The sequence below is a fragment of the Scyliorhinus torazame genome, chromosome 5 (assembly GCF_047496885.1).
Source record: "Scyliorhinus torazame isolate Kashiwa2021f chromosome 5, sScyTor2.1, whole genome shotgun sequence".
NCBI lineage: Eukaryota > Metazoa > Chordata > Chondrichthyes > Carcharhiniformes > Scyliorhinidae > Scyliorhinus > Scyliorhinus torazame.
In genome coordinates, this window is record NC_092711.1 from 141,284,417 (window position 1) to 141,295,670 (window position 11,254).

The 11,254-nt window shown below is 46.6% G+C and overlaps 1 protein-coding gene across 1 annotated transcript; it reads left to right on the forward strand.

Annotated features, from left to right (window-relative positions):
- Positions 1–4,097: 4,097 nt before the first annotated feature.
- Positions 4,098–5,558, forward strand: LOC140417944 (uncharacterized; the record flags this gene model as incomplete). The annotated part of the gene is made up of 1 exon (XM_072501377.1): positions 4,098–5,558. A coding segment is annotated over one exon (906 nt), but the record flags the coding sequence as incomplete, so codon positions are not given.
- Between the last annotated feature and the right edge of the window lie 5,696 nt (positions 5,559–11,254).

The window sequence follows — 11,254 nt, forward strand, 5'->3', positions numbered from 1 at the left end:
TTTCGGAGCGCTGCTCCTTCCTCAGGTGAATGAAGAGGTCTGTCCTTAAAGACATTGATATCCTTTGCTCTCTCAGCTTGACACATTTATTTGCCTGGCTAAAAGCATGGTCTCTTTCCCAATGTTCACAATTAAAGGGCTGCTTTCCCCAAGAGATGGCTGACATTTAAGGGGACAGTAAATTAATATCAGACAGAGATATGTCTATTGTTGTTATATGGTACAAATTAGATATATTATTTATGGTTCTGTAATAAAGTACATTATTATAATTTCTAGCCTTGTAATATGTAACTGGAGCTACGTTATATATTTACTGTCATCTCTTCCCTCAGAGGGTTATTAGTCTCTGGATTTCGCTTCCACAGGGACCAGTGGGGTGTGGAGGTCATTGAATATATTCACGGATGAGGTGGACAGATTTTTAATAAGTTGTTATTTTAAAAATCATTTTATAAACAATGAGTGCAACAGAGTAACAGAAAAATTGGTGGGAAATGGGCACAGAGCGGAACAAGAGATATTGCCAACATAAATACAAGCAACACATTGCAGAATTAATTTGGAACAGGATATTTGAGGGACCAGAGCCTTGAGATGAAATGCCAGATCAATTGAACAACCAGTTAACAGGTTAAAATAGTGAGTGGGGAAAGAGGCTAAGATTATATAAAAACAGAGAATAACAATTCAGTTTGTAAAATATTACAAACAGACTTAACAGAATATACAAATTAAAATGAATAACACAACATAGATGACATGCAACTCCTATAGTGCAGAAGGCCATTCGCCCCTCAAGTCTGCAGTGAGCCTCAGAAAGAACACTTCACTGAAGCCCACTACCCATCCTGTCTTTGTAACCCGGTGCATTGATCATGGTCAAGCCACCTAACCTACACATCTTGGACACTAAGGGGCAATTTAGTGTGACCAATCCACTTTCGCTGCACATCTTTGGACAGTGGGAGGAAACTGGAGTAACCGGAGGAAACCCACAAAGACACAAGGAGAATGTGCAAACTCCACACAGACAGCCCCCCAAGGCTGGAATTGAACCTGTGTCCCTGGCACTGAGGTAGCAGCATTAACCACTGTGCCCTACTCCCGGCTTAAGTTGAATTAAATTCTCTCATGGAAAGCTCAGGAGGAGCAAGTCAGTCAAATTGGAGCCTATGTATTTGAGGTAGAAGTCCCATACTTTACCCAATGCATCAGACTCGGAGTCAATTACGGACATTAAAAATTGTATGATGGAGATGCATTCCATAATCAGCCTATGCCAGTTTTGGATCGAGGGAGACCTGACTGGTCTGCTTCTGTATTGAGCCAGGTGAATGTTGGGTCCATCCTCACCCAATCTCTGATGAACCTAAGACGAGAGGCCAATTGATGAAGCCTGATTGTCGGAAGACCCAACCCCTCCCTTAGCTCCTGGTGAGTGGAGCTTAACAGACTTCAGGCGAGGTTTCTTTGTGTTCCAGATAGAGTCATAGATTTTTTCAGCATGGAACAGGCCCTTCGGCCCAGATTGTCCATGCCGCCCAGTTTCTATCACTAAGCTAGTCCCACTTGCCAGGATTTAGCCCATATCCCTCGAGACCCACCCTGCCCATGTAACTGTCTAACTGCTTTTTCAAGGACAAAATTGTACCTGCCTCTACCACTGCCTCTGGCAGTCGTTCCAGATGCTCACCACCTTCTGTCTGAAGAAATTTCCCCTCTGGTCTCTTTTGTATCTCTTTTCTCTCACCTTAAACCCATGCCCTCTAGTTCTAGACTCCTCTATCTTAGGGAAAAGATGTTGACTGTATACCTTATCTATGCTTCTCATTATTTTATAGACCTCTATAAGATTACACCGAAGCCTCCTACACTCCAGGGAAAAAAGTCCCAGCCGATCCAGCTTCTCCTTATAACTCAGACCATCAAGTCCTGGCAGCATCCTCGTAAAGCTCTTCTGCACTCTTTCTAGTTTAACAATATCCTTCCTATAATAGGGTGACCAGAACTGTTCCTCATCATCCAGATGAGTTTTCTGCACTAAGGCTATGTCGACTTTCTCCTTAAGAAAGGAGATTATCTTTTTCCTTCTGATAGGGTGATGGATGCCCCGTACATTCCCTGAGAAAATTTGCAGATTAACTGCCGCCATTAGTTAGGCGACAGAGAGACAGGAACAGATTTTCACACCACAATCGGGCGTGCGCCATTACCCCCTCCTCCAACTCACTTTACACCAGAGGCACCAAAATCTCCCCAAACTGCTCCTTTCACGGATAAAAGCCCCGTCTGTACCAGAGTAGGATAAAGTCAACAACACATAAACCCTCCCATAATAACAAAAATACAAAAGAATCACCACCACAATAGATCCAAGGGGACATTCCTCAATAAGACTGAGGACCCGGAGGATGAACCCCACGGCCAGACTGTCGTTACCCTCAGGATACCTTCTCCAAAATGAGAAGAAAAGAAGGGCCAACAAGGGAATGGGGATCGAATGTCCCTCCCACATTTTAGACCAACCTGTGAAGACCTGCATCCACCACCACCCACCCTTCAGCAATGGAACCACTCGGTTCTGCCATGATTAACGCTCGGATAATAGAAGAAAGACGACAGATAATCAGCACACGGCACATCTACCATAACTGAGATAAGATAATCCGAGTCCCTGGGACACTCGAGGAGAAGAAGACATTCAATTGGCCCTCACAGAATAACAACTCCCTTCAACAGGATAAAAGATAACAATTTCAGACAACAACACCATGATAGGGAAAGAGTCCGGATTAGAGCCTGAGTTAGTCTGAGCTGCAAATCAGCGCTCCAATCCTTGTCCTTCAAGGATTTAGCGAAGACCAAGGCAGTAGTCAGATTATTGAAAGACTTGACGGAGTTGTCGGATACAATTTTCAGGGTCACAGGACAAAGCGACATAATTCACTGTAAGGTGAGGTGGGAGCAAGGTCTCACCTCACCTTGCCCATCTCCAGGACCCTCTGGTGATCTTTCAAGTTGTGGAAGGGAACGATTACAGGCCTGGGATGAAAACTGTCCCTCAGCCTCAAAGACAGGATCCGATGCCCTTTCTAATTGGAAACACCCAGGCTTCACGTCCAGCTTGAGAAAACGTGGCAGCCGGTCCTTGAAGAACCTAACCGGAGCCTCACCCTCCACACCTTCTGGCAGGCCGACGGCTCGGATGTTCTTTCTCTGACCCTCGGTTCTCCAAGTTCTCCAGGAGTCCACCACATCACTCGGCCGGTTTTCCAAGGATTGAATTCTTGCCTCCCCCGAGGAGGCATCTTGCTCAACATTCAGGATTCTCTCCTCCGGATCATTGAGCCTCTTCATGGTGTTTTGCAGCTCAGCCTCATGAGCTCACAGATATTGAGCCAGCACACTCAACCTCTGGTCAATAACAGCGAATATCGCTGACATAGATCGGCCAATGATCCACAGAATTGACGAGCAGACTGGATGGGCCGGCCGAATGGCCAACTGCAGCTCCTATTTGTTGTGATCTCTGTGCCTAGGACAGGGAGCAGTGAGCATGGATTTGTCAATCAGCCTGAATCAGCACCTTCAGGAGAATTGGGAGGGTGAATATTAGATACAGCAGAGTGAGAATGGAGGGAGAGTGTGTGGGATGGAGATTTACAGCATTTGGGGAATCAGAGAGGAAAGAATGTTCCATAGAAACTAGAATTGTCTGTTCTGAATTTCTATCCTGTACTGACAGTGATGTATTTTGTAAATTGTTTTTACAGGATATTAGAAGAGGAGGAATTACAGAGAGAAATCTCAAACTTTACATCTCGATCTGACTGATCTCTCAGTTCCTTGGATCTGAGTATCACCGGACTTTGAATCTAGAAGGAGAAATGTTTGTCTGTTCTGTCGGCTTCAAAAGATTTTAACCGTCAGTGTGACTGGAAAAGCACCGAGACCCACACACCTGAGTGAGAGTGTTCCAGAGCACTGACTGTGGAAAGAGCTTTAACCTGTTACACAGCCTGAAAAAACATTGCATCATTCACAGTGGGGAGAGACTGTACACGTGTTCTGTGTGTGGACGAGGCTTCAACTGATCGACAAACCTGGAGAGTCTTGAGGACACTCCCACCCTGGAGAAACCGTGGAAATGTGGGGACTGCGGGAAGGGATATAGATATCCATCTCAGCTGGAAGCTCATCGACGCAGTCACACTGGGGAGAGGCCATTCACCTGCTCTCAGTGTGAGAAGGAATTCGCTCAGTTATCCACCCTGCAGAGTCACCAGCGAATTCACACTGGGGATAGGCCATTCAGCTGCTCTCAGTGTGGGAAGGGATTCACTCGGTTATCCAGTCTGAAGATACACCAGCGAGTTCACACTGGGGAGAGGCCGTTCACCTGCTCTCAGTGTGAGAAGGGATTCACTCAGTTATCCGACCTGCAGAAACACCAGCGAATTCACACTGGGGAGAAGCCGTTCACCTGCTCTCAGTGTGAGAAGGGATTCACTACTTCATCGAGCCTGCGGATACATCAGCGAGTTCACATTGGGGAGAGGCCGTTCACCTGCTCTCAGTGTGAGAAGGGATTCACTACTTCATCGAGCCTGCGAATACATCAGCGAGTTCACACAGGGGAGAGGCCGTTCACCTGCTCTCAGTGTGAGAAGGGATTCACTGCTTCATCGAGCCTGCGGATACATCAGCGAGTTCACACAGGGGAGAGGCCGTTCACCTGCTCTGTGTGTGAGAAGGGATTCACTGAGTTATCCAACCTGCAGAAACACCAGCGAATTCACACTGGGGAGAGGCCGTTCACCTGCTCTCAGTGTGAGAAGGGATTCACTACTTCATCGAGCCTGCGGATACATCAGCGAGTTCACACAGGGGAGAGGCCATTCACCTGTTCTCAGTGTGAGAAGGGATTCACTCAGTTATCCAACCTGCAGAAACACCAGCGAGTTCACACTGGGGAGAAGGCGTTAACCTGCTCTTCGTGAGAGAAGGGATTCAGATATCCATACACCCTGCAGGAACACTGGCGAGTTTACACCTGGAAGAAGCTATTCACCTGCTCTGAGCAGGGGAGACATTCAGTGATCCGTCCCAACTCCGGAGACACGAGCGAGTTAATTCTGGGGAGAGACCATTCATCTGCTCTCAATGTGGGGAGGGGGTTTTGTGATTCATCGCACCTGTTGTGACTCCAAGTTCACAATAAATTACGGATGTTGGCTCCGTTGTTATTGTTTCTGCTCTCACTGACATCCAGGGCTGCATTTTGTTCATTCTGACATCTGGTGAATGGTGATGATTGGAGGGTTTCTTTCTGCTGGACTGGCCAGTCTAACACCTCTGCCTCCGGTGGGCTGACCATTTTTGAGCCTCGTTGCGATTACCTGGTTCCAAGTTTGATGAGGAGCACAGAATGAAAAGGTGTTTGCACGTTGGAAGATATTTAGTTCCCAAAGCAGCCATGTTGCCATGAAGATGGGCTATGGTGGTTACAGGGTTCTTTTGCCTAATTTATCTGGGTGTTTCTCGCAGAAGGAAACTGTCATGGTATGAGGGGCAAGATTGGGAAATTACAATAAACAAATCACTGAAAGTGGCAATGCAGGTGGATAAGGAGCTAAGAAGGCAGACGGCATGCTTGTCTTCATTGGTCGGGGCATTGAGTATAAAAATTGGCAAGTCATGCTGCAGCTGTACAGAACCTTAGTTAGGCCACATGTGGAATATTGCCGACAATTCTGGTCACCACATTACCTAAAGGATGTGGAGGCTTTGGACAGAGTACAGAGGAGGTTTACCAGGATGTTGCCTGGCCTGGAGGGTATTAGCTATGAGGAGAGGTTGGATAAACTCGGATTGTTTTCACTAGAGCAACCAAGTTGAGGCACAACCTGATAAAAGTTTACAAAATTATGAGTGGCATGGATAGAGTGGATAGTCAGAAGCTTTTTCCCAGATGACAGAGGTTTAAGGTGCAAGGGGCAAAGTTTAGAGGAGATATGCGAGGGAAGTTTTTTTACACAGAGGGTGGTGAGTGCCTGGAACTCGCTGCCGGAGGTGGTGGTGGAAGCAGGTACGATAGTGATGTTTAAGAGGCATCTTGACAAATACATGAATAGGATGGGAATAGACGGATACAGACCCTGGAAGCACAGAAGGTTTTAGTTCAGACAGACATCATGATCCGAGCAGGCTTGGTGGGCCGAAGGGCCTGTTCCTGTGCTGTACTGTCCTTTGTTCTTTGTTATTCTATGTATGACGATAGACAATAGACAGGCAACCACTCGCATTTTATTTACATAAAATATAAATTCCTTTAAGAAGCAAAAATTAAATAGCAAAATTAAGCTATTGTGGCGAACAAGAAAAGTTAAAGATTCTATTGTCAATGGAGGAGACTCAAAAGTGGCGAAAATATTAGTGAGCCTGAGGATTAGGAACTTGTTTTAGAATTCAGCAAAGGAGGACCAAGAAACTGATAAAGAGAAAATAGAATATGAGAGCAAACTGGGGAGAACTGGAAAAGCTCCTATAGGAATGTGAAAAGGAAAAGATTAGCAAAGACCAATGTGGGTCCATTCCAGGCAGAGACAGGAGAGTTTATAATGGGGAATAAGGAAATGGCAGAGAAACTAAACAATGTGTGTCTGTCTTCACGGAGGAAGATACAGAAATTGTCCCAAAACACGAGAGAACCAAGGGACCAGTGAGCACGAGGAACTGAAAGAGATTAGTATTCGTGAAAAAGTAGTACTGGAGAAATTAATGGGTTTGAAAGTTAATAAATCCCCAAAAGCTGCTGCTCTACATCCCAGAGTGTTGAAAGAGGCGGCTGTAGAGATAGTGGATACATTGGTGATCATCTTTCAAAATTCTATAGATTCTGGAATGGTTCCTGCAGATTGGAAGGTGGTAAATGTAACCCCAATATTTAAGGAGGGAGAGAGAAAACGGGAACCACAGACCCATTAGCCTGACATCAGTAGGAGGGAAAATGCTACAATCTATTATAAAGGATGTGATAACAGAGGAATTAGGAGCAGGAGTAGGCCACTCGGCCCCTCGAGCCTGCTCCACCATTCAATAAGTTCATGGCTGATCTGATTGAAACCTCAACTCCACAGAGGCCCCTTAGAAAATAAATCTGAGGAGATAGTAATAATATTCTTTAATGTACCCAATTCATTTTTTCCAATTAAGGGGCAATTTAGCGTGTTCAATCCACCTACCTTGCACATCTTTGGGTTGTGGAGGCGAAAACCACGCAAACAAGGGGAGAATGTGCAAACTCCACACGGACAGTGACCCAAGCCGGGAATTGAACCCGGGTCCCTGGAGCTGTGAAGCAACAGTGCTAACCACCATGTGCCTCCATGCTTCCGTGTCAGTTGTGGGGAACAAGGAAATGACAGGAGTTAAACAGATTTTTTTGCATCAGTCTTTATGGTGGAAGATAAATCGAATATCCCATTAATACTAAAGAATACGAATGGAGCAATTAAATACCGTCACTGGAGAAGTTGTATTGGACAAACTAATGGGGATAAGATAAGTCCCCTGGATGGCTGCATCCTAGAATCCTAAAAGAAATGTCTACAGAGATAGTGGGTGCATTGATTGTAATTTTCCAAAAATCCTTGGATTCTGGGGAAGTACCAGAGGATTGGAAAACAGCCAATGTGACAACCCCCCCGATTCAGAATGAGAGGGAGGCAAAGAATCGAGACACTATAGGACGATCAGCCAAACATTTATTATTGAAAAAAATGTTGGAATCAATTATTAGGAAGTAATAGGAGCACATTGAGAAAATCATAATCTAATCAAGCAGAGTCAGCATGGCTTTGTGAAAGGGAAACCGTGTCTGACTAATTTATCAGAGTGTTTCGAGGAAGTTTCAACCAGAGTGGATAGAGGGGGACCAGTAGATGTGTTGTATTTAAACTTCCAGAAGGCCTTTGACAAGGTACCTCACAAAACGTTAAGTCATGAGAACGGAGCCCCATGGTGTTGGAGGTAGTATATTGACATGGATAGAGAATTGGCTAATGAGCAGGAAACAGCGAGTGGGGATAAGGGGTTCTTTTTCAGGTTGGTGACCTGTAACCAGGGGGGGTTCCACAGGGGTCAGTCCTGGGATCGAAACTGTGTGCTATTTATATTAATGACTTGGAGGAAGGAGCGAACGTACTGTGCCCAAATTTGCAGACAACACAAAAATAGGTGGAAAGGCAGGTAGCGAGGGGGATACAAACAGTTTGCAAAGAGATATTGAGAGGTTAAGCAAGTGGACAAAAAGTTGCCACATGGAGCATAATGTGGGAAATGTGAAGTTCATTTTGGAGAACAAAAGAACAGTATTATTTAAATGGAGAAAAACTGCAGAAAGCTGGAACACAAAGGGACTTGGGGGAACTTGTGCATGAAACACAGAAAGCTAGCAGACAGGTGCAGCAGGTAATCAGGAAGGCTAATGGAATGTTGGCCCTGATTCCAAGGGGGTTGGAGTATAAGAGTCGGGAAGTCTTGCTGCAGCTGTACAAGGTGCTGGTGAGGCCACATCTGGAGAACTGAGAGCAGTTTTGGTCCCCTTATTTTTTTTTTTTTTAAATATTTTATTGAAAATTTTTAGTCAACCAACACAGTATATTGTGCATCTTTTACACAATATTATAACAACACAAATAATAATGACCTATTTTATAAACAGAAAATGAATAAATAATAAATAACAAAAATGAAAACTAACCCTAATTGGCAACTGCCTTATCACAAGTAACAGTCTCCAAAAATATAATTTAACAGTCCAATATATAATTATCTGTAGCAACGACCTATACATATTATACAGTATATATTAACAACCCTGAGAGTCCTTCTGGTTCCTCCTCCCCCCCCCCCCCCCCCCCCCCCCCCCCCCGATCCTGGGCTGCTGCTGCTGCCTTCTTTTTTCCATTCCATCTATCTTTCTGCGAGGTATTCGACGAACGGTTGCCACCGCCTGGTGAACCCTTGAGCCGACCCCCTTAGAACAAACTTAATCCGCTCTAGCTTTATAAACCCTGCCATGTCATTTAGCCAAGTCTCCACCCCCGGGGGCTTGGCTTCTTTCCACATTAGCAATACCCTGCGCCGGGCTACTAGGGACGCAAAGGCCAAAACATCGGCCTCCTGCACTCCCGGCTCTTGTGCAACCCCAAATATAGCCAACCCCCAGCTTGGTTCGACCCGGACCCCCACTACTTTTGAAAGCACCTTTGTCACCCCCATCCAAAACTCCTGTAGTGCCGGGCATGACCAAAACATATGGGTATGATTCGCTGGGCTTCTCGAGCACCTCGCACACCTATCCTCCACCCCAAAAAAGTTACTGAGCCGTGCTCCAGTCATATGCGCCCTGTGTAATACCTTAAACTGAATCAGGCTTAGCCTGGCACACGAGGACGACGAGTTTACCCTGCTTAGGGCATCTCCCCACAGCCCCTCCTCGATCTCCTCCCCCAGCTCTTCTTCCCATTTCCCTTTTAGTTCATCTACCATAGTCTCCCCTTCGTCCCTCATTTCCCTATATATATCTGACACCTTACCATCCCCCACCCATGTCTTTGAGATCACTCTGTCCTGCACCTCTTGTGTCGGGAGCTGCGGGAATTCCCTCACCTGTTGCCTCGCAAAAGCCCTCAGTTGCATATACCTGAATGCATTCCCTTGGGGCAACCCATATTTCTCGGTCAGCGCTCCCAGACTCGCAAACTTCCCATCCACAAACAGATCTTTCAGTTGTGTTATTCCTGCTCTTTGCCACATTCCATATCCCCCATCCATTCCCCCCGGGGCAAACCTATGGTTGTTCCTTATCGGGGACCCCCCCAAGGCTCCAGTCTTTCCCCTATGCCGTCTCCACTGTCCCCAAATCTTCAGTGTAGCCACCACCACCGGGCTTGTGGTGTAGTTCCTCGGTGAGAACGGCAATGGGGCTGTCACCATAGCCTGTAGGCTAGTCCCCCTACAGGACGCCCTCTCTAATCTCTTCCACGCCGCTCCCTCCTCCTCTCCCATCCACTTACTCACCATTGAAATATTAGCGGCCCAATAATACTCACTTAGGCTCGGTAGTGCCAGCCCCCCCCCATCCCTGCTACGCTGTAAGAATCCCTTCCTCACTCTCGGGGTCTTCCCGGCCCACACAAAACCCATGATGCTCTTTCAATCCTTTTAAAAAAAGCCTTCGTGATCACCACCGGGAGGCACTGAAACACAAAGAGGAATCTCGGGAGGACCACCATCTTAACCGCCTGCACCCTCCCTGCCAGTGACAGGGATACCATACCCCATCTCTTGAAGTCCTCCTCCATTTGTTCCACCAATCGCGTTAAATTTAACCTATGCAATGTACCCCAATTCTTGGCTATCTGGATCCCCAAGTAACGAAAGTCCCTTGTTACCTTCCTCAGCGGAAAGTCCTCTATTTCTCTGCTCTGCTCCCCAGGATGCACCACAAACAACTCACTTTTCCCCATGTTCAGTTTATATCCTGAGAATTCTCCAAACTCCCGAAGTGTCCGCATTATCTCTGGCATCCCCTCCGCCGGGTCCGCTACATATAACAAATCATCCGCATACAGAGATACCCGGTGTTCTTCTCCTCCTCTAAGTACTCCCCTCCACTTCTTGGAACCCCTCAACGCTATCGCCAGGGGCTCAATCGCCAGCGCAAACAATAATGGGGACAGAGGGCATCCCTGCCTTGTCCCTCTATGGAGCCGAAAATATGCAGATCCCCGTCCATTCGTGACCACGCTCGCCATCGGGGCCCTATACAACAGCTGCACCCATCTAACATACCCCTCTCCAAAACCAAATCTCCTCAACACCTCCCACAAATAATCCCACTCCACTCTATCAAATGCTTTCTCGGCATCCATCGCCACTACTATCTCCGTTTCCCCCTCTGGTGGGGGCATCATCATTACCCCTAACAGCCTCCGTATATTCGTGTTCAGCTGTCTCCCCTTCACAAACCCAGTTTGGTCCTCGTGGACCACCCCCGGGACACATTCCTCTATTCTCATTGCCATTACCTTGGCCAGGATCTTGGCATCTACATTTAGGAGGGAAATAGGTCTATAGGACCCGCATTGTAGCGGGTCCTTTTCCTTCTTTAAGAGAAGCGATATCGTTGCTTCAGACATAGTCGGGGGCAGTTGTCCCCTTTCCTTTGCCTCATTAAAGGTCC